The following is a 24,021-nucleotide window of genomic DNA, read 5'->3' on the forward strand; positions in this document are numbered from 1 at the left end:
GGTAGGACAAGGCGCAATGGCTGGAAGTTAAGGAAGGAAAAGTTCAAGCTAAACAATAGGATAATGTTCTTAATGGTAATAGCAAGTGGGCAGTGGCTTTGATTCCTAGGTGACATGGTTGAGGCAACACACTGCAAGATGTTTAGGAAGAAGTCATCAGTGGGAGAACATGGGACATTGTCCCACAGAGGGTAGGTGCTAGAGGTGGTTAAACTGGTTGAGCAAAGCAAACTCTTTGTCCCTTACTGTCTATAGGTGAAATTCCACAATTCTAAACTACATTGGAAACCCAGCGGGGGTTTTGCCTGTGAAAGAACAGCAGGATTTATCCTTGCAACTCTCTGCTGGCCACCAGTACATGCCTAACCCTCATCTGCCAGATGCCCTTGGTACAAGATGTGGAAGCAGGCCTTTAAAAAGAAGACATGACTAGAGTTTACATGTTTTTTATTAGAAATAAGACACATTCATTTGTGCTCTGAAAACTGTACAGAAAAAACTGACGAACACAGAAATAAGGGAGGTGAAAATGGGAGGGGCAGAGAAGGGTGAGGAGAAAACAGTATTAACCAGAGAAACTCAGCAGAAAAAGTAGAATATCAACAGTTATTAAACAAACATTTATCTCTGTAATTACATAACACTGTTAATGTCCCGCAGCTTGGCTGGGATGAGAGGAGCAGGTGGGAAAGGTTTGGAAGAAGGAGGGAGGGGAGATTGGTTGGGTAGCGAAGGGGAAAAAAGAATTAAAACACAGTAGAAAGATATTTGTATGCTAAAATTCATTATGTGTAATTATAATAATTACAATATTCTACAACCCGGCATTTATGAGAGGCCTTTGTGCTTTCCTGTTTCATAGAATAATCTAAAATCTGACAATTACATCACAGTTTTGATAAGTATTTTTTTTTTACTATTTGGATTTTCTAATTTTTTTAAAATTTTATTTTATTTTTAATATTATACAGCTAATGACAAGATAAATGTCATTATACTTTAAAAAAACTAAACCGTGTGGCCTGAAATTAAATTTAAAAAATGCTTGCATATCAAGCAACCGCTGTCGGCGGGGGGAGCACAATTTGATTTCATTGATTGTTTTAAATTTTGTTCCCGTCTTTAGCTTTTTCCTAAAAAAAGAAACACACACACACACATAAATCAAACCCTGATCTAGATTAGCTTCTGTTTTGGCTCAATGTGATGTTTCACAATTAGGTGCTTAGCGATAGCCATTTCTATAGTTGGTGGAAATTGATCAAAAGTGAGATGAAAATTTTTGGTGAAACAAATGTGGTGAAAAAGAATTGGTGAAAATGATGTTACGTGAGGACTTCTGATTAAAGTCTTTCATAAAAAACAACAACATTTGATCATGGAAAAATGCTGATGAAATTATTTTGTTTAAAATGTTCAGATGAAAAAATGTAGACAACTTTCTGGGGGGACAAAAATGTTTTGTGCAAAAATTATTTGACTTTTTTGTGTGTAAAAATATTAATGAACTTTTTTCATGAAAAAACTGAGGAAAATTTTTCATGAAAAAAACATTGATGCACAATTTTTGATGAAAAAATGTCCCCATTTTGTGTCCAGCTCTTCCTATCTCCTTTCCTTCCACTAGCACCAGAAACCTGTTTCCCAGCTCTGTGAAGTAGTGAAGACAGGGTGGAGTGTAAGGAGAACAACCAGCCAGTGACTTGAATACAATAAAACAAAACATTCCAACCTACTGCACACAAGGGCCTGAGTGTTCCTCACCATCCCAATCTTTCCACAGGGGACTCCCCACTCAACGTTTGGAAAGGGACATCCTTGCCCCACATGTGCACGGAACCAAGCTACGGAAAGATATTTGAAATGACAAGAGCCAAAGAAAGGAAAGGTCTCGGGTTTCAAGTTCTGTTTTTATTGAAGAAAAGAAAAGAAGAAGAAAAAATAGATTTTTTTCCAAGTGTATGTTACTCATTTATCAGTTTGTCTCAATGTCCTACGGCAATATTCTCCGTATACTGAACGTCTTCAGGTACATAAACAGGTCACTGTGGCTTCCAGGGGAGGTGGCTGGAAATAAGTCAAATCTCAAAACAAAACAAAACAAAACAAAAAAAGGAAAAGACAATGAGGCCATGTGAACCTTTACACAAGGTTCGCGTTGAGTTTATCTCTTTGTTTTTAACAGTCAATGAAATGATCTACATTCTTTTTGTTGTTTTTTTAATGTCTCTATCTGGAGACGTGATGAATGGGTTTGTTGTTGACTTAAGAGAAGGTCTCTTCCCATTCTGCACATCCCGCTCTTCAGAGAGTTCAGGAAGTCCTCTGCAGAGGGACTGGGGGAAATACCCACCACGCCACTCTTGCTAGCCATATGCTGCAACCATTATATCTGGCCTCTCCCCAATAGCATCCTCTGAGCTGGCTTGTGTAGATCCATGGCTGAGAACCTAATTTTTCAGATTGGAGTTCAGTGGTCTTCTTGATCACAGGATGCAACAGCTTGGTAACTCCAGTTCCCTTTTTCTCCGAAAAGCTGGGCCAGGGGAGACAGAAGTGAGCAGGACATATCTCTCTCACTCCCATCGCCATGCAATGGGACATTATAGACCAGCCAACGCTGAGCTTTCCCCTGGAGCCTTTGGCCAGCCAGCATCCTGGCTGGGTTCTGGCTGCATTAATCCCTGCTCCTTGTTCCCCCCAAGACAACCCCAATCCTCTTGGCCTTTCTGCCGCCATATTTGCTCCCAGGGTCCTTTCGTTGCTCCCAGTTCCAGAGCAGGAAGACTCAACATACTGGCGATGGCTCCTCGTCATCCTCTCGCCACTAAAGTGTCGTGTTGATTTTGTTCCCCACCCACCCCACCCATTCCCCCTTCTTTTACGTTTACAGGTTCATGTCCTCTTTGGGCCTACCCAGGGAAGATCGCGTTGTTCTGTACCTACTGCTACTAAGTTCTATAAAGTAATATTCCCCCTCTCTGCTGAGAACAATACAAAAGTTACTTCTTTTTACCAAAGGTTTCAAAAGAAACCAAACACTCTTCCTCGCTCGCTTTCAATTGAATTTAATCATCTTTTAAAATTTTGTTTTGTTTGTTTTTCCAGAAAAAAAAGTCCCCTTTTTCCTTTCTGCTCAGACCTCCGTCTGAAGGTCAATAATGTCTTGTCCCACCAGAGGGATGGTGGCACCTGTTTTCTCCCACTCTACAGTTTTTAGTTCTAAGGGAGATTGTGGTAAAGGTTCCATGTCCTTTTTAACCCATGATGGTGGCGAGTGGACCTTCCTGATTCCTTCCCAGGGTCTCTTGTTTGGTGTCTGCTGTTTTTCTTGCTACAAAGCAAAGGAAAGAAAGACAGAGAAAGAAGAAAAAAAGAAAGTTACTGCCAGTCCTGCAAACACTACCCTTCACACACTAGATTTCTTCTTTCAGAGTAGCAGCCGTGTTAGTCTGTATCCGCAAAAAGAACAGGAGTACTTGTGGCACCTTCGAGACTAACAAATTTATTTCAGCATGAGCTTTCATGAGCTACAGTTCACTTCTTCTATGCATCCAAAGAAGTGAGCTGTAGCTTACGAAAGCTCATGCTGAAATAAATTTCTTGGTCTCTAAGGTGCCACAAGTACTCCTGTTCTTTTTGTAGATTTCTTCTGTCTTTTTTAAAGGTAGGGCTAGGCGAAGATTTTCTATCACAATTCTTTCTGGAAAGAAAATTAGTTTTTCCAATAAACAAGGGTTTGTTTTGTGCAAAATGGCTACTTGCCATGGAAAATTTCAGTTTTTCCACAAAATACTGAACACCAAAATATTTCAGTTTTCAGATGAATATTTTCAGTATTTGAATTTCCATCAAAAAAAAATTCAAACATTTCCATGGAAAATTTAGAAGAAAATTATTTAATTTTATTTTTCATAGAAATTTTTGCATAAAAATCATTTTTTTCACAGCTTTATTTAAAGGGCCACAGTACATCTCTATATATCTAGAACTAAATCCACGTCCAATACAAATCTCATAAATGTAATTGCTTCTTTTACTGATGATACCTGTGATGATTAAAGGCTCAATTCTGCAAAACTGAAATCAATAGTAGTTTTTTCCACTGACTCCACATGGTGCTTTTGGGGCTTGATCCACCACCACTATGTACGTGCAACTTTACGTCAGTGTGACACCATTGCAATCAACCCATGAATGGCATTTTGAAGTTTCTGCAAACATATTGTGGAATACTGTAGTATATTTTATAGGGGTTGCCAGGGGTTTCATAATCTGTGGTGTGTTCTCATTCTCATGTGTGAATAAAAACACATGCTTAGATAATATTTTCAATTGGCATTCCATAAAGCTTCCCCCCCCTTTTCCTTTTTAAAGAGATGCTTTTCACGCTTCATCAGCCCTACAAAGCACCTGAACATTAGAATAAAATGGGTTCTCCCAGACACAATAGCAGCATGAAATTCTCTGCAAACCACCTGCCACGGAAAAGGGTTTGGTCTGGAAGACATGTGGACAAAAAGAAAAGACGATTCAGGTTATGAGGAGGGAGAAAAATAGGGGAGAAGGCAAGAAGATGTACATGCAGGTCAGATCCACCCGATAGTCCTTGTGCCGTTATTCCGAGGTATTGACTGGAAGAATCACATCCACACACTGAACTGTGGTGTTTTAGTGTACTTCCTATGCGTGACGTTGTGGGGAGAGCCACAAATCAAAAGCTTAGAGCTCCGTCTGCCTATCTAAGCTAGCCACCTGCCATGGGGTCTACTCCTCACTCCACCATGACTATCAAGACACTTTCAAATTTAAGATTGGCAGGGACCTCCTGGGGAAGTGAGTCCAGTCCCCTGCTATTGCTATTGTCAGATAACCCCCTTCCTTAACCTAGCAAGCTGGATCTTCCAACTAGTTAGGTTTCTTAGTCCCACTGCTCCTACTGGGAGACTGTTCTAGAACCCCACTCCTCTAGTGCAGGGGTCGGCAACCTTTCAGCAGTGGTGCGCCAAGTCTTCATTTATTCACTCTAATTTAAGGTTTCGCGTGCCGGTAATACATTTTAATGTTTTTTAAAAGTCTCTTTCTATAAGTCTATAATATATAACTAAACCATTGTTGTATGTAAAGTAAATAAGGTTTTTAAAATGTTTAAAATGCTTCATTTAAAATTAAATTAAAATGCAGAGCCCCCCGGACTGGTGGCCAGGACCCGGGCAGTGTGAGTGCCACTGAAAATCAGCTCACATGCCGCCTTCGGCACACGTGCCATAAATTGCTTACCCCTGCTCTAGTGGTTAGAATCCTTCTTCTAATTTCCATCTGAAATTTACTCTTGGACAGATCAGCCCCATTTGTTCTTGTGCCGACACTGTCCTGTAGCTTAAATAGCTCTTCTCCCTCGTATTTACTGGGAGCAATCAGATCCTCTCTCAGCCTTTGTTTTGCTAGGCTAAAGAAGCCAAGCTCCTCCAGTCTCTTCTTACAAACTAGGCTCTCCATTCCCCGATCATCCTCGCAGCCCTTCTCTGCACCTTGTCCAGTTGGAATTCATATTTCTTGAACACTTGAACTGTTTGTGATTCATTTCACCTTTGTACTGAAATCCTGGCATGACAGGCACTGCTGTACAAATACTACAAGCTTACTTGGGCTACAGCAGTGTAAATCCAGAGTAACTCCTTTGAAATTGCTGTTGTTACTCTTTCCTTGTACTAATGTAACTGAGGTCAGAACCTGGCCCTTAGTACGTAATTGTGCCATGCTCTAACGTCTCTCCCATGCACTGCTTCAAACAGGGCCTGAACTCAGTGGGAAAGAATTAGGTGAATGTGGCTCAGTGGCAAGCTGATAGGCACCATGTCCGTGTATATACAGCAGTCCAAAGACAAGATCTCACAATATGTTGTAGTACCACAAGCCACTGATTTCAGAGCAAACCAAGTCCACATATATGATACTTCACAGAAAGGGGCTCAGATGGTTGGATTAGTACACGTCAATGTAGTAGGGAACTCCCCTCCCTTCTTGCAATGGAAAGACCTCATTTGATTTGGTTATTCTTTAAAGCCACCTTCAGCAGCAGGACCCTGTTATGTTAAACTTGCCCTCCCACACAAGCTCAAGAGCTTTGCCAATGAACCTCAGTCTTGACCGTTAGCACCTCCCAGTACTCCAGGCCTGGTCCCCAAACAACTCAGTTCTGCCAATATACTTTAAGCTTGACTTGAAACGGTTCCAGCCATTCCTGTGCTGGGTGTCTTCTGAGCACTGGAACCTGAACAAGCCAATCAGTATGACGTGCTCTAGGGATATGAAGAACTGGGAACTACCCTGAGACCCAGCCAAGTCATATGAACAGATGACGCAAGCCAGCATTTAAAGTGTGGTTTTCAGAAGCCAGGGAGAGGAGCAGCCAGGGGAAGCTTGCCTTTCCTGTTCTGTTTGTGTGGCCAGGCAGAGGTAGCCAGCCTGCATGCGTGTCAACTCCACCCCAAATCACATGAAAAACATTCAAATACATTAAATATAAGGAGCACAGCTCCTGTCGCTGACATAGCTGCCTTTGAGGTGGGCCATGCTGCACAACAGTTTAATATGCACAGTGCAGAAGAATATCGTATCCAACTGGATCTTAGTAGGCTGAACACACTTCGCTGAGTTGACTAGTGGCCCAGACGCTGGGGCTCAAACATCCCTTGCTCTTCACAAAAAGACCAGTGGGGATCAGTGGTTAGTTCCAGTGCCCTTTTTCATCTCACCTCCATGTGGAAATTATTAAAATTGGGTCTCTGTGTCCCTGGGACCACTTAGCTTCCTACATAAGATGGCCACTGCTACTTAGTGTTGTAATGTCTTAGCGGAGTTTCTGAGCAGGATGAAAAACCCACCAATCCACAGCAAAGAAAAACCTGAGGAGAGAATTGTGTGATCCTCCTGCAAACTGCTCTGGCGCTGGCCTCAGTTTCTAAGACCTCAGGGAGAGCCAGGAAGATGCATAAAGAGAAACTGAAAGTGAAGAGGGGCTGCACTACCTATAATTCAAAAAGATGGAATCACTACTCTGGCCTGACACATTCCATGGGCTTGTTGCTCCTAGGAGATAAAAACACGTATCCTCTCCTGGCTGGTTACAGCTTGGCTGAGTGGATTTCTTTCACAGAGCGGCCCAACGCTGGCATGACACCTGGTGTGTGTGTGGCAGGAGGCAGGCCGTAGACCTTTGCAGAGTCTACCTGTGCCTCTGTAACCTCTGGGAGGGGGAATGACTGTACTGATGCCTCAGCTCTCTTGTCTCCCCCGGCATGCTCGGCTGGTCTGGTGGAAGTAGAGACCAGCGGGTGATGTCCTGGCCTTAGTGGAGTCAATGGTAAAATCCCACTGACTTCAGTGGGGCCAAGATTCCCCTTGCTTTGTTTAAAGTCTCACTCATTTGCTGAGGGCTTCCATTTTAGTTACTAATCTTAAAATGGCTGGATTAACTGGGTGGGGGTGATGATTTCAGAGCTCGTGAATGGGGGTTAATTGACAGCCGCAGAGAATGATATGCTCTAAGCACCCAAGAGACAGCGCAGCAGCAGCGCAAGCTTCTCCCATGTGCATCCATTCTGTCCTTGAGGGAGCTCCTCTGGGCTGAGAATACAGGTTAAGGTTGTCAATGCTTTGTCAGAGATTTGGATGCTCCACTGGGGCCTCTCTGGATCCTTTAGGTGGCTTTGAAAATCCAGCCAGAATATATTCTCCTTGGCCCCTTCAATTCTGGGGCCTCGCTCTGCAGAGATGTCCAACAAAGAGGCCCAAAGTTGCTTGTTATTTTTTGGAGCTGGACTGAGACCCAACCAACTCAGACTGCAGCCCTTTGCCGCTCTGATCTTCCTTGGTACATCTCAGTCCATGCCCACTTTGTGAAACCTCCCCAGCACAAATGGCAGTAGTCAGATGAGCTTGCATGCAGGTTTGTCTTTCATGACGTGTCCTAGAAATTACTTTCTGCCCTAAACTGTTGTGTTGCTGTTGGCTCTTAAAACAACTACTACTTTCCATGCCGGAAGGGAAGATATTTCAGTGATAGCTGAAATTATTCCTATATGTCACACAGAGTTTATCAATGAGCTGGTCAATAGCTTGGACATGAAAAGTACCATATAAATGAACGATGATAGGCCAGGGTATTTAAAAATGGGTGCCCAATGGTAGGCTCCTAAGATCATATTTTGGCACCTCAATAAGTGGCTTGATTGTCAAAAGTGCTGAGTACCCAATAGCTCCCAATGACTTCAGCTGTTTGACAAAGCTGAACATTTTTTGTGAAATTGTTTCGATTTCAATGAAAATTTGTTGGAAAGCAATTGAATCTTTTTGAATCAAAGCCTTTCGATTTTTTTCCTAAATTAATTTTCATTTCTAAATTTACTTTATTTCTTATAAAAATATAAAAAGGGTTGACATCAAAGCTGAATGTTTCAACTTTAGAGAAACAAAATGGGTCAATTGACCCAAAACAGTTTTTTCCAGATTTTTTTTTTCATCAAACAATTTAAAATGTTGGGTGTCTGTCCCAACCTGGGATGAAATATTTTTCAAACTCTCAAAATGTTTCATGGGACAGAAAATCCATTTTCCAACCAGCTCTACTGCTGCTTCCTCTTCATCTGCATGTAATATAACCTACCAGGCTCACTGCAGCCCAGATCCCAGGGCTGAGGAAATTGTGCACAACCAAAGAAAGGTAGGCAGCGTTGATGCACTTGGCCCATCATACAGGCTTATCGTTAAGGAAGGAAAGAGAGTCTAGAATACCAAGCAGCAAACCCTGATGTGCCAGCACTAAGAGGAACATCAGCAATAAGGAGCCAGGACTCTGTCGGAGCAATGGGAACCCTCTCCTCATTGTTTTGGTTAGTATTTCATCTACCTGCATAGCTTGGTGATGCCGCACCTGTTCCCAGCAAGCTGTCTGGTTTTCACTATGTTGCACAGCTGTGTTTGACTGAAGCACTAATAGCACAAGGCCCATATTTTCCAGTGTGCCCCTCAATTTCGGGGGCTTCAGTTTCATGAGTGCCCAACTTCAGACACCCTGGGCCTGAGTTTAAGTGCTGAGCACTTGAAGGCCCCCCTTGACTTCAACTGAAAATATTTGGATCCAGGTTACGTGCCCCAATGTTACACAGGAAGTCAATGGCTCAGCCAGAATTAGTATCCAGAATCCTCTGGGCTACTGCACCTTTGCTCCACCTACTCGATAACTCAGCTTCTTCTCTTTAAAAAGGCACCTGCTGTATGATAGGTTGGGAGAATGGGCAGCGGGTGAGCCCTGAACTTCTGAAAACCATGTAAGGTGCATGATAAGGTCTGTTGTTGATGACAGTCCAGGGATGGTATATGAGTATCAGGGTAGCTGATGGAAGGTATACAGCATGGTGGGTAGCAGATGAGCTATGTGAGGTGCGGGGTTGCTGATGGATGGTATATGGGACACTGGACAGCTTAGAGATATTTAATGACTGAATTAATTAAGGTTCTCTGCAATTTTCATAACAGAATTTATTGTAGCAATTATTACACTTTATGTAGCGTTCCCTGTAAAAGACACTCTAATTTTCCTTTTAACCGTTGCTAATTATCGTTTTATCAAAGCCTTTAAAAAGTGCAGAGAGCATTACACATGTAAATGCCACAGGGACGTTATGCCTGGGAGTGGGGGACCCCTGCTGAGGGACTCACAATGATTAGAACTGTGTTCCTACGAGCAGATTCTCTATTTTCCAAATTTGACCCAGAGACCGGCCTTGTAGCCCTGTATGCTCAGCCCACAACCGTGCACTCTGTTCTGGCTCAATTTTCCCACCCTGAAGCAACGTCTCCAGCTACCAAGCCAGCTAACAAAAAAAAAGGTAGCCAGCAAATGAGTGAATTAGCTCTGACATGCACTGGGATATGCCAGGCGGACACATGGCCCAGACTACTAATTACCTACAACAGTATGTTCTTTGGGAAGATCTGAAAAGCCTTTTGAAAGCTCAGGCTGGCAGTGGGCAGAAGGGAAAGAGGGGAGTTTCTCCAGAAGAGCCTTTGATGAGCCTTGGAACCATATGGTACATTTCTGATGATGCAAACCTCCAGCTGAGAGCCACATTTCTAGCAGAGGATATAGAGACACAAAGCAGAGCTCCTCAACCTTGTCCATAACAGGATTCCCACATCCAGATCCTTGCCCCTTGCAGCCTAGAGGTGTGATTTACAATCATTTCTTCCTTCTACTCTGGGATATGTCAATGAAAGCACCAGTGAAACTGGTACAGTCTCCTGGTGATTGAGCAGGAGGAACTGGTTGCAAAGTGGCTGGATCAAGCCATGTCTGGAGAAGACCACAAGAGGCCAGGGCATAGCCATCTCAGGAACAGCTGAAATTTTTCAGATGAATTATTCACTTGCCATAATACACAGATTCAGGTTAACCAAAACCACTTGTGAATTTGGGTCAAATTCAGTGAACAGTTTTGGCCAAAATGAGACAAAATTAACACAAAGCATTTTGTGTCAACACTTTCTAAGCTACATAGTTCAACTTTTGGTTTCATAATGATGTTTCATTTCAAAATTTTGCTAGATTATTTGCAAAAGCAACCAAACAAAAAAAGGATTCCCCCCACCCCCAATAAGCCAAATGAAAAATAAATACATAAAAACTCATTTTGGGTTTAACAAAAGTTTTCATTCAATCTGAAGCAAATTCTCTCCTCCCCTCAATTTTTCTGGTTTGGCCACTGAATCAAAAAAATCAATTTTTCACTCAGCTCTACTTAAGAACACCCTCTGCCGGGGACCTGCTGGGGGTCAAGGCGAGAGCTGGGCAAAGCTTTTATGCTTGGTTTCAGAATTTGCATCTTTCACGTGGTGCCTGCCCCACACTGCGCTCTAAGGGGTTAGTCGAGCCTTAGGGAGTCTGTGCAAGAGGCATTCACTCAGAGAAGGGCTCAAAGGAACAGCCAATCAGGGCCCGGCAGGCCCATATAAAAAGAGCTGCAGGGCAGAGCAGCTGCAGTTGCTTCCTGGAGCTCAAGGAGGAAGGACCGGCTGCCTTGCAGGAGGAGGAGGAAAGCTAGCCCCTTGGAAAGAGCAGTGCTGGGCAGGGTCAGGGGAGTGAGAGTGAGCTCCTGGCTGACTGCTAAGACTGGCATGCTGAAGCCCTGAGATAAGAGCAGAGAAGGTGCTGGGTCTGCGGGGAAGCAGCCATGGGAAAGGTACGGAGAGGTTGGAGGGGATTCAGCACATGGCTGCCATCTACAGGGTCCCTGGGCCGTGACCTGGAGTAGTTGGGGAGGGCGGGCCCCCCTCTCACCTCCACTCACCACTGAGAAAGTGGCTGGAGCATCGGACTGCGGTACATTGCCCCGGAAGGGGGGAGCACGGAGTGTGGCACAGACGGAGGACTGTGTCCTGAAGAGGATGCTGTGGTCCTTAGGACGACACGGGTCCAGGAGCAGAAGTGACGGTGGTGAGACATCACCAGAAGAGGGCGCACTGGCTAGCAGGGCCAATCCCCGGGACAGCCAGCAGGAGGTGCCGCAGTGGTGAGACATGCCCCATCACCGTTACAAACATAAAACTTGACCTAGGCTTGCAGAAAGTTCACAAGCAGTACATATATGTCTGCGAGAGCCAGACCAGGCTTCAGAATGAGAGTAGGGCTGGGTTTTGAGGTGAGCTTGGGGTTGGATATTGGGATGAGCGAAAGGCCAGAAATTGGGGCAAGAGGAGGACAGGTTTTGGGATGAGCCTGGGGCTGAATTCTGGGCTAGGTCCGGGGCCTCTGAATATATATTCACACAGTGTTTTGGCGCCTGCAGAAGCGAGCCTCCCAGTCCGGGCTGACAGACTCAGGTTACCAGTGGAGCTTGAGCTAGCGTTCTGAAAATCGCTATGTAGACAGTGCTTTGCAGTTTTGCTTGACCTGGGCTAGGTTTCATAGCCTGGGCTCCAGTCTGAACTCCACTTCAAAGCACTGTCTACACAGCTATTTTTAGTGCACTAAAGCGAGTCCTGCTAGCTCAAGCCTGTCGACCCAGGCTTGGAGGCTTGCTTCTGCAGGCTCCAAAACACTGTGTAGACATAGCCTAAGTGACCTTCAGCCCTGGCTCTGGCAGGAAACGTGGCCAGCTTAGACTTTATGACGGACTGGCCCTTTGAACATTGGACTTTGTTCAAATCCAAAACTCCAACCAAAGCCTAGGGGGGCTCACACCCCTTGAGAGCTAAAATGAAAGGTGTGCAAGAACCCCTTGCCCAAGGAATCCACGGAATTTTACACAGCTCCTTTTGGAATCGTATTTGCTGGTCTCAACAAAAGTAAAGAACGAGCTGCAAAACTAGACACTGAGAGAGAGGACTGTTGTGTGACTCAAACTCTCCCAGTGGTGCCGGATCAAAGAACGCCCAGGGAGAGGAACTGCAGGAGAATCACTTTCATTGCTTTCAAAGCAGGCGGTGAGCACAGTATAAACAAAGGAGACCCTTACCTTGAAGCCTGCAAAGGCTCATCTTTTATACTATGTTCTTGCAGAGTGTGTCGGTTTCCGACAACACCCAGGAAAAGCCTTAGAACCTCTGACTAATTTACTAGGAGAAGCAGCTTACAAAGTGGCTCCACATGGCTTTAACGTTCACAGCTCTTGGATGGAGAGAGACAGAGCTTGGGGGAGGGGATGTTGTCTATCTGGCCCATAGTCTGTAATCATCAGGCACTGATTAGCATTTGAATAGAGAAATGCGTTAGCAACAAGGTTTCCAGCGGCTTAACTTGGGTTTTTTTAGCAGACAGGATCTGGGCAACAATTTGTATCAGCCAAAGAATGACCCAACGGGAGGGACGCAAAGTGATGCTGGCTATTCAGTGGGTGAAACTCGATCTTCTGAGCCAGCAATAAACCAACCCCCAGCATGGTACAGCCAGAGCAGCCCAAAGTGATTTTAAATTGCCCTAGAGGGACACTGTAGGATCCCCTTGGCTGGGAGTGAAGGCAAGCTGGCTGAGTCTTCACCCAGATCGGAGGGGGAAGACTGACGCTATTGGGGGAAGGTGATATCAGCTGCCTCCATTGAGGGAATGTGCCCATTTTTGCAAGCCGAGGGCCGGTTGGATGCCCAGATGGCAGCAGTGGCCAAGAGTGCTTTTAATTGTTTGTGTTTGCTCAGGAGGCTGCCACCGCTTAACTTTGCTCGCAGGGAACATGTTACACCTTTGTTCTGTGACCCGTGCTCTCTTGGTTGCAACCTATGAATCCTTAAATGAGTTGGGTCCTGGTTACTTCAGAGAACACCCTTCCCCACTACTAGCCTGACAGGCAGCATCCTCTCAGGGCCCTGAGCTAAAATTCTCCCCAGTTTACTCATGAACGGATTGAAGGCAGATGCTTCTTGGAGATGAGATTAATAGATTTGAAGGCCAGAAGGGCCATTATGGTCATCTAGTCTGACCTCCTGGATAACACAGGCCAGAGAACATGATCCAGGGATTCCTGCATCCAGCCCAATAACTTCTGGATCTTTTAGCGAGATGTTCAATCTTGATTTGAAGACTCCAAGAGAGGGTGAATTTACCACATCCCTTGGCAAGCTGTTCCAAGAGTTAATTACTCTCTGAGTTAAAAATCTGGATCCTTACTTCAACTTGAACTTTGCTGACTCCAAATTCCAGCCACGACGTCTTGTTATGACTTTGTCTGCTAGATTTAAGAGCCCTCTAGTAGTATACTTTATCATCTCTTTGGCAGTGAAATTTACATCCCTGATTGGTTCATCAGAGCCCAGACGTGTAAGACCCATTTATTTTAGCTGCAGAACTTGGGCGGAAGTAATGGGGAAGCCTTGCTTGAAATACAGATGGAGTTTGGAGGGCGTTGTCCTTATGTTTTGAAAATTAGTCCTATTGGGTGATGTAGTTTCTATCATAAACTGCTGGACATGTGCCCACAGCACTGGCTGGGCAGGTTTTCATACACTGAAATAACCAGATGAAGAGGTACATAGATAATATACCGCAGGGGGCAATCCCACCCTGGTCTTGAGCTAGGCAATTTAATTGGTCTCTGAGACACAGGATGAATTTCGTATTGGAATGCTTTGTGGGAGGCACAGAAATAATTGCTGCTAACGCTGCTACTACAAACTGGACTTTCCTATCCCGACTAGTCAGGGTTAGATTATCTACATAAATGCCTTTGGGATTTGGCCTGCATTTGAAGAAGTGTGACAGCTTGTCTCTCTCACCAACAGAAGTGGGTCCAATACAAGATATTACCCCACCCACCTTGTCTTCAGGTTTCAGATACATTCTCCATTTCAGGAACAATTCCCTTGCTCCTCCCCATCCCGCAGCAGAGCCTCTGGCACCAGATCTCATTAACTCCAAAGAACCTGATCCACAGCCCTTTGACTACAGTGGGAATACACTGATTTCAATGGTCTTCGACTCAGGCTCCAGGGCCCAAATTCAGCAGGGTTTTCAGATACATGCCCAGATGTAAGCACCCACTTAAGTACCCATGGGACAACTCACTGAAAGCACTTGGGCTGAGATCCTCACAGGTATCAGTGGAATCAATAGGAATTAGGAGCCTAAACACCTTTGAAGGTCTAGGCCCTTAAGAATATAAGAACATAAGAACGGCCGTAGCGGGTCAGACCAAAGGTCCATCCAGCCCAGTATCTGTCTACCGACAATGGACAATGCCAGGTGCCCCAGAGGGAGTGAACCTAACAGGCAATGATCAAGTGATCTCTCTCCTGCCATCCATCTCCATCCTCTGACAAACAGAGGCTAGGGACACCATTCCTTACCCAGCCTGGCTAATAGCCATTTATGGACTTAACCACCATGAATTTACCCAGTTCTCTTTTAAACGCTGTTATAGTCCTAGCCTTCACAACCTCCTCAGGCAAGGAGTTCCACAGGTTGGCTGTGCGCTGCGTGAAGAAGAACTTCCTTTTATTTGTTTTAAACCTGCTGCCTATTAATTTCATTTGGTGACCCCTAGTTCTTTTATTATGGGAATAAGTAAATAACTTTTCCTTATCCACTTTCTCCACATCACTCATGATTTTATATACCTCTATCATATCCCCCCTTAGTCTCCTCTTTTCCACGCTGAAGAGTCCTAACCTCTTTAATCTTTCCTCATATGGGACCCTCTCCAAACCCCTAATCATTTTAGTTGCCCTTATCTGAACCTTTTCTAGTGCTAGAATATCTTTTTTGAGGTGAGGAGACCACATCTGTACGCAGTATTCAAGATGTGGGCGTACCATTGATTTATATAAGGGCAATAATATATTCTCGTCTTATTCTCTATCCCCTTTTTAATGATTCCTAAGATCCTGTTTGCTTTTTTGACCGCCTCTGCACACTGCGTGGACATCTTCACGTGCCCCAGGGCCTGCTGATGTGCTGAAAAGATTCAGTATCCTGCTGAAATCACGTCTAAAGTGAGTACTTCATCCTCCTCCTTCAAATCCCTCCTTAAAAGTCTGCTTTGCCGTGACGCCTACAAAAAACCTGACGACGGTTAGGCTGCTGGTGTGTGTAGCCAGGCTGGGCATACGTAACTAGACATAAGTCAGACCTCATTTCTTAGTTGGCATGATTGGGAGGGTGCATGGAAAGTTAACAGTATGCTGGTGTCAGGGTATCTGTGCTAGCTGTGATCAGTAGGAATGCCTTGGTGCTAGGGAAAATGGAGAAGATAAAGCTGAACTGTACAGATCAGGTTCTACATGAACGGCACACGGACAGAGCGTGCTGTACAGGTTCTTGAAAAGAACCAAGCCAATCATGAAGCACAATGCAATATAGAGTTAAAAATGCATGTACTAGTGTTACTACACATGTACATAATGTAAAGTTTTGCTGTGTACCATGGATGTGTGGTACACCCTATACCCACCCCCTCTAAGCTTGAGTCTGACCTTTGCTGTGTGCCAAACAAAGGAACCTAAGTGATGAGACCGGAGTTGAACTGAGTCCTTGGGGAACTGAGTGGAAGAGTTCCCAGGGGAAACCTAACAGTGGTCTGAGACCACTGCTGATCACGATGACCAATACTGTCACCGGGTTTCATTCTACACCCCCATCAGTCTATCTGGATCCATCTGTTGTCTCTTGTCTTATTCTGAGATGGTAAGAAACTTGGGGCAGGGACTGTCTTTCTGGCCTGTGTTCACACAGCACCTACCACAATGGGAGCCTGATCCATGACTGCAATCAGAAAATAATTAATAACGACAATAAATAACACTAATTTCCCTCTCCGTCTCTTTACTTCTGAATGTTAATCACCTTGTGAGCCCATGGAAAGTAGGGCATAAGAATGCTGACACTTTAGTAGATCATGATTGTGGCGTGTGATTTATTGGACAATATTCTCAGCAAGTGTAAACTGATTTATGCCACCTGAGGATCTGGCCCTTTATTTGTATCTGAGAAATTGTGGCTAACAGTCAGAAGAGGATACAAGCAGTCAGGACACTCAAGTCCTATTCCAAGTCACCCCAAGCGACAGACTTCCTCATCTGTGAGAAGAGTGTAGCCATAATACTTACCTTCTCAGAGGAACACCATGCTGGGAGACAGCTCCTAAGTCGTCATGTCTAGTCCACAGCTATCATGGACAACTTCATCATAGAAACCCATTCATAAACTTATCCAGGCTGTGTTGAAGGATTAAAGAGTACAAATTGCTTTAAGGATACCTAGGGAAAAGTATCCCATGAAATGCAGAGGATTCCTGTTACTCAATTGTAGCTCTTTTCCGAAGGTATTTGGAGAAGGATGTTTTAATATCAAATATGAACAACTTATAAACAGTAGCCACTTGTGATGGCTGCATTCCCGGGACACCTTCACAAGCCCCCCTGTGAGGCCCAAAGCCAGTTCCTCCCAGCCCTTTCTGCAGATCTGATAGTGGTTGCAAAATGGTTCATTTGAGAGAATCTAGCCAGATGCAAAGACGGGCTAATCATTTTCAGACAGATACGAAGTGGCTCAATGGAATATAAGGGGGACTGTCACTTGAATTCAAAACAATAGAGCAAGCACCAATTCTAGACTTCATCAAAGGCGTTTTCTCTCAAGTAGATATTTGCCCTGAATTTCAGCTGCAAGTTTCTGATCTGAGGGATGGGGGGTGCGGGGAGGAGTCATGGAAGGATTAGGAGAAGCTTCATAACTAGGAGAGCAGCTAGGGCAATGGAACATGCTACCTGGAGGGGTTGGAAAATTGCCATTGCTGGAAATAGTCAAGGTAAGACTAGACAGCCATCAAGTGGAGGGGTGCTTAGGGAGAATGAAATTGAAGCTTTAGCAATGCAGGTGGATGAGCAAGAAGACCCACTAGCTGTCTCTTCTCCTCCATGGTGCTATGGAGGTTACGAGGCATTCCAGGATGCTCGTGATCTCGTTTGTGTCCAAAAGCTGAGGGGTTTTCTGTGGGTGAGGGAATGTGTTTGGAGTCATGCATCATGGCCGGGGTTGGGACTTGTGTACAAGGCTCTCTGATGCAAAGCAGAAAGGCAGACTTACGCTAACGTTAGTTTTATCACTTCCACCAGAAGAAACACTCCACCGTTTTATAACCTAAACACACACAGAAAAGAATTGGGCGGGGGGGGGTTAATGAAGGTATCCGTGGTATCTAAAGGTTGCCTTCTCTATGGGGTCCACCTTGTAGGTCAGATGGCAGCCAGTGCAAGGGAAAGACAGGAAAGGGGCAGTGGAGGGAAGTAATAGTTTTTTCTTATTGGAAAAAACCCCACTATTGGGGTTAACCAAACCCCACTATTGACCACTGAATACCAATGCTTAGAAGGCTCCTTATTTAATGCACCTAAGGAAAGAAAGGTCATAGCCAGAAAGTGAATCAGGCTGCTCGGTGTGAATATTTAAAATATACATCTCCTCAGTCTAACTCCAGCACCTGCTGAAAGCTGTTACCATCTGAAAGCCCTTTGGGTGCGGTAGCTGGAACCAAGTCTCCTAACATTAGGCTACCAAATAAGCTCAGACACTTCTCTGAAATAGCTGAACAACCTGAGTTTGTAAAGCCGGCCTAGGACTGTTACACGGAGAGGCTTTCTTGAAATATTTAGGCTCTTCTGCTCCCAGTCCTGGGCCAAACCCAGGAAATACAGAGGCGCATAGCAAGTGAAGGGTGTACTGACTGTCCATCTCAAGTGATGATCCATTTGGAGTTTGGGCAAAAAATAGGGCTGGTTCTGGTATAAGCTGAATCTAGCCTGAGAGCCTAGTCGTTCTGAACAGCCAGTCTCCACAAGCAGACCCCTTGCAGTCAACCACAATGCACAGTAAAACTAGGGATTGCATGGAGCAAAACCCTGACTCCCAACACCATCGACTGCACAATCCCAGCCCAGATCCCAGTGTTACATCTGGGCCCTGTGTTTATAACAGACCAAGCCAAAACCTCTCACCCTATCACACTCTGAACGTTGGGGCTTGGCCTGATGTCTAACTCAATCCTAAGAAAAGCTCCAGCAGTCACTCACTGGCTAGTCCTTTTGGCCATGCTACAGGTGGCCGTGAATGCCAACTCTGCCTTCTCTTGAAGATGGATGGGAGAAATTCCAACCCACAGAGGGAAATCCCACCTTGGGGCAATCCCCAAGAGTCTCACAGAGAACAGCCCTGAGCCAGGCTGCCCCCACCACTCTGCAGCTGCTAGTTATTTTCCATCTCTGCTGGACTAGATTAAATTCCTGGCCAGCCATTTGGCACCAGCCCAGCAGGCATGGAAGGGCTCAGACACCAGGAAGATGGCCCTTTGGCCAGCCTGCTTTTCCTTACTGCTGCAGCAAAAGTTATTTGCCACTATGGTTCTTTCATGCTGGACCCGATTTGGCCACAGTGCATGCCCCCACCCCACATACTAGCACAACATGTGCCTTCCCTGTGGTGGACTCACTCCTTGGAGGGGACGTCCCTACAGGGGCCACCTCACAGACTTAGAACTTTACATAGATACATATGCTGGAGCTGACAGCCATGGTATAATTCAGTGTAATGCACACAATTGCACAGGGCCAGAAGCAGCCTATGGGCCTTTCTTGTTTCCAGATCCTATTATTTTCCCCTCCAGGGCTTTCCCCTGTATTCTTCCAACAACATAGACTCCCTGCCACTGAAGGTCGCTCAGAAGGTTGCTTCAGAAGAACTTCCTAACTGTGAGAACAGTAGGCCAGTGGAACAGATGCCTAGGGAGGGTGTGGAAGCTCTTTCACTGGAGGTTTTCAAAAGGAGGCTGGCTAGCCATCTGTCTGGGATGGTTTAGACAAGGGATCGGCAACCTTTGGCACATGGCCCATCAGGGGAATCTGCTGGCAGGCTGGGATGCTTTGTTTACCTGCGGTGTCCGCAGGTTCGGCCGATCACAGCTCCCACTGGCCGTGGTTTGATGTTCCAGGCCAATGGGGGCTGTGGGAAACTGTATGGGCCGAGGGATGTGCTGGCTGCCAGTTCCCACAGCCCCCATTGGCCTGGAACAGCGAACCACGGCCAGTGGGAGCTGCGATTGGACAAACTTTTGGACGCTGCAGGTAAACAAAAACTGTCCCAGCCTGCCAGTGGATTTCCCTGACTGGCCGTGTGCCCAAGGTTGCCGATCCCTGGTTTAGACACAACAAATCCTGCATCTTGGCAGGGGATTAGACTAGATGACGCTTGCGGTCCTTTCTAACCCTATGATTCTAAGCCACCACACAACAGGTCACTGCCATAAGTGCCTTTACTGGAACCCCTGTCCTGAGGTCAGACTCCCTCAGCAGCATCCCTCTCCTTTCCCAGACCATCTGAAGGCGCTGCTGCCTCCACAGCATAAATCCCACTTCCCTGACAGTCCAAACATCACAACTTCTGATCTCCACTCCTGCCTTGGATTTGAGACCAGCTCCCATAGACGGTAACGGGATCCAACCCATCTCCACTGCACCCTCCCTCTGCTTCCCAGTCCGCACTGTAAAGGTGTTAAAGTTTCCATGTACTGGGTGCAGAGAAGATGGACACCACAGACACAAGCTGAACCACACAGTCTCACAAGACACAAGGAACAGAGTTCAGAAGCGTCTGTATCAGCACGACAAGCTGTTGCCATGTGAGCTAGAGGAGAGTGAACATGTCACTGGGTGTGCACTAGCATTATGATTTTACACCCACCCCCACACACAAACACATGCACAGAGATATTGAGAGTGGAGGGACACTGAAGTGTAGGGTTCTGGTCAGAGCCCCTATATTTTCCTCCATCTCCATGCTCATCGTGGTTCTTGGAGGGGGAAGCCAGCAGCTCCAAAGGGTGAGTGACTGACCTTGCTCTCCGTTGTCGGAGACTCCTTCTCCTTCTCCGCATGCTGCAGCTTCCTGTTCAGGTCCTGGAACATGTCCTGGTGACGCTTTCTCGTGTGCATGATTTTCTGAAGCAAAGACGTGTGCGACAGGTCAGCAAACCTTTCTCCCCTTACGATTCATGGCATTAGAGTCTACACTGCCCTCACCAACTAGGAAATTGCCAAAGTGGGCACCTAGGTTCAAGTTAGGTGCCCAAATCCCTTTGAGGATCTTGGCCTTGGATACTAGAAATCTAGATCTCACTACAGGCAGGAAAATTCCAGCCTACACCAAACTAGCTGAGTCTTGGCTAGTTACAGGATTTGTGACAAACCTGAATCTTAGCCTGAAAGTTCTCCAAGGGTTGCAAAGCTTTTGAAGAAGTGTGAGGCCTGAGTTCAAATCTAGTCCAACATGTGAGTTTCGGAATTTGGAGCCACACAGTGTCCCTATTTCAGACTGAGCCCAGGGTCCTAAGTTTTAGAGCAAACCTCGGAGCCCAGGCTTCGAACAACCTCCCTTCTTCCCCATGTGGTCCCAGGAGTGATGGCTGATTTTGGAATGAAGCAGTAGCTAAAGGTAATAAAAAGGTAATACTTGGAGATATATCAATCTCCTAGAACTGGAAGGGACCTTAAAAGGTCATTGTGTCCAGCCCCCTGCCTTCACTAGCAGGACCAATTTCTACCCCAGATCCCTAAGTGGCCCCCTCAAGCATTGAATTCACAACCCTAGGTTTAGCAGGCCAATGCTCAAACCACTGAGCTATCCCTCCCCACAGTGGGAGGATGGTTTGATGCCTTTGAAGAGGAAGGAAGGTTTGATGCCTTCACAACCCAACCATCTTTCCTCTTCAAAGTGACAGCTTCATTGCATTGCAACAGGACTCAGGAGACCTGCGTTCAGTTCCCAGCTCTGCCAGAGATTTCCTGTGTGAAGCCTGGCTTCCTCTTTAAAGCATCTGCTTCCCCCTTCTGTGCCTCAGATCTCCCCATCTGGAAGACGTGGATACTTCCTCATCTACGAGGAGTGTGGGGAGGCTCCTTAATCTTGTGAGGAGCTCCCATGCCAGGATGATGGGGACCATCTGAGCAGATTTCATGTTTGGGGGCAGTTCTACACGTATAGCGCTGCGCTGGTGAGCATCTCCTCTCGGCGTAGTTTCTCCACCTCCGTGAGAGGCAGGAAGCTCTCCTGTCGACATAACACTGTCTACAGCGGGGTGAGGTCGGTATAACTACGCCGCTCAGGGGGTGGATTTTTCACACCCCTCAGCAATGTAGCTATACCGATATAAGTTTGTAGTGCAGACCTGGCCTAAGACTCAGGACCTCTGACCTCTCTCACACTGGCTGGAAAGTGGCCCAGATTCCTGATCCTGGTATATTGTAGTACAGCTTTCTATCGGCATCTCACTGACAGATGAGATTGTTTACAGGCCTTGTGCAAACTGACTTAAAATCCTCATTTACAAACATTTACTCAGCAGTTGCTGCTCAATACATGAAGCCGTATCAAATAAGTGGAAATCCCACGTTTGTTTAGATATGCAGGGCGAACCCCCCTGTTCAGCCAGGCTGGCTGGAGCCCCCTGTCTGCTTCTAGCCCTTTCCCTGGTTCTTTGGCGAAGGCAGTACGGGAGCTCCTGCTGGGAAAAGCAGAGCCTGGTCCTCTCCCCCACCTCACCCCTCCGTAAAAGGATTTAAAGGAGGAACCGCTCACCTCAAAATCTAGCTCTGCGTATCGGGATTTCCGTCTCTGCAGATTCAAAGGGAAAGAAAGATTGGTAAGTGATGATACGGGTTGGTCACACCCCTGCATAGTGGCTAGAGACAGAGAGACAGCCCCTGCCTCCTTCCCCACCCTGCTCTGCCTGCACCGTGCAGCTCTGGCTCTGATACAAAGGAGACAGCTGGAGTGATAGACGCAACCTCGGTCACTGCCCCAGGGGAGAGAACCTGTGTGAGCTCTGGGAGCACCACAGACCAAGGCCTGAAGGACGCATAGGAGAGGTTGAGAGCCACATCCTATAACAGGGGACAAAGGAGACAGATGCCGCAAGACTGTTAGAACTGGGGCCAAGTATAAGAACCAAGAGGGACGAAACGTCTGCTAAGGCGGAACCCGGCTGGGTGGGAATTCTATACTTGGGAGCGTTGTTACAAGATGAAATGAGCTGCCAAAGGACAGCAGTCAGAAGAAGCAGCAGAAAAAGAAAGGAAATCCAGCACTCATGCACACCCTCTGCAATGCCACCGACATCAATAGGGTTGCAGGGCTTGTCTTAGGATTGCGTACATAGAGCTTAACTCTGCAAGCACTGGAATTTTCCTGTAGCTTCCCGTACCTGTATTTATCTGTCTCTTCCCAGAAGGGTTGAAATCATCAAAGCCAACCAGGAGGTTTAGCCACATGCCTCCCATTAAAATGAATGGGAGTGGTCTGGCTAAAACCTCATGAATAATCTCTGAATACTGTCAATACATCCAGTTTCCATAGGGTTGATGGGAGATAAGGAGAACCTTGCAGCCTGCATCTACTGGATGTTAAAAAAAAGGGGGCTAAGAAACTCTTTGGCTCCTTCCCATCCTAAAATCTTTGCTCAAAATACCCAGTGCTGGAACTAGGAGGGAGGGAAAGCTTCAAAAACAGATTAGACATTGATCTGGAAAAGAGACGGCATCTGCAGTGTAACTACCTAGGATGAAAGAGGTACTGAAACTGCACAGCTGGGTGCATTCAAGGCAGGGTTCTACTCTTGGAACATCTGGCATTGGCCACTGTAGGAGAGAAGGCAACAACATAGAAGGAAAAGAATGGCATGAACAATGTGACAACTGGGATGTTCTTATGGATGAAAGCGGCCGCAGGTTGCCTGCTTACCTCCAAGGAGCTCATGGAGAGGGTGGAGATTGTCTCGCTCTTGGGCACCATGCCCAAGTTCCCTGAGTCACCCGGGTCACACAGGATGTTGGGGATCTGTGACTCGCTGCAGAGGTTCTGCTGCTGCTGCTGCTGCTGCTGCTGCAGCATGGGGGAGCCCTGCACCTCGGTGCATGTCATAGCCATGGGCTCCCTGGGTGGGCTCTTGACGATGAAGCCCGGGTCCGTTGCCATGCTGAGGTGGATGAGCCGGGTCTGGGGCATCTGGTCTATGTTGATGCTGTATTTGCCATCGTCCTTGGGCGGCTTGGTCCGCAGGGTGGAGGAACTGTTGCTGGGCAAGATGACGTAGCTGGTATCCAGGGATTGCTCCTGCGCCCGGGATAGCTCAGAGTCCAGCTTCTTGAAGATGTCCCCATCGCAGATGTAGATAGACTTGGGCGGTTGGTTCTTCTCCTTCTTCAGGGTGAGCGTGTGGTTGCTGAACTCATTCAGGTTGATGGCCCCCAGGTAGTGCGGGGAGCCCTGGAGGTGCATCTTAGAGACGTTGGCTGGAAGACTGTTAAAGTTCGAGGACCCCTTCTGGTGATGGAGCTTCAGCTTCTCCTCATCCTGCAGCGATGGACGCTTCAGCGTGCCCGTGATGGCCGAGGTCCTGCACGTGGTGATGTCTTTATTCAGCACTGCGGGCGACAGAGAAGCATCCTCAGCACCTCAGACTCACCTCACCTGAGCTCCACATACAA

At 46.3% G+C, this 24,021-nt stretch overlaps 1 protein-coding gene across 1 annotated transcript in view; it reads right to left on the reverse strand.

Annotated features, from left to right (window-relative positions):
• Positions 1–523: 523 nt before the first annotated feature.
• Positions 524–24,021, reverse strand: part of ADGRB1 (adhesion G protein-coupled receptor B1) — a 378,168-nt gene continuing 354,670 nt past the window's right edge. Inside the window, exons 28-31 of the mRNA XM_045007331.1 lie at positions 23,276–23,958; positions 22,115–22,150; positions 20,374–20,478; positions 524–3,334 (exon numbers count right to left, since the gene is read on the reverse strand). Coding sequence (XP_044863266.1) covers positions 3,137–3,334; positions 20,374–20,478; positions 22,115–22,150; positions 23,276–23,958 — 1,022 coding nt within the window. The 3' untranslated portion in view covers positions 524–3,136. The remainder of the gene's footprint in view (positions 3,335–20,373; positions 20,479–22,114; positions 22,151–23,275; positions 23,959–24,021) is intronic.

The sequence above is a fragment of the Mauremys mutica genome, chromosome 2 (genome assembly GCF_020497125.1).
Source record: "Mauremys mutica isolate MM-2020 ecotype Southern chromosome 2, ASM2049712v1, whole genome shotgun sequence".
Taxonomy (NCBI): Eukaryota; Metazoa; Chordata; order Testudines; family Geoemydidae; genus Mauremys; species Mauremys mutica.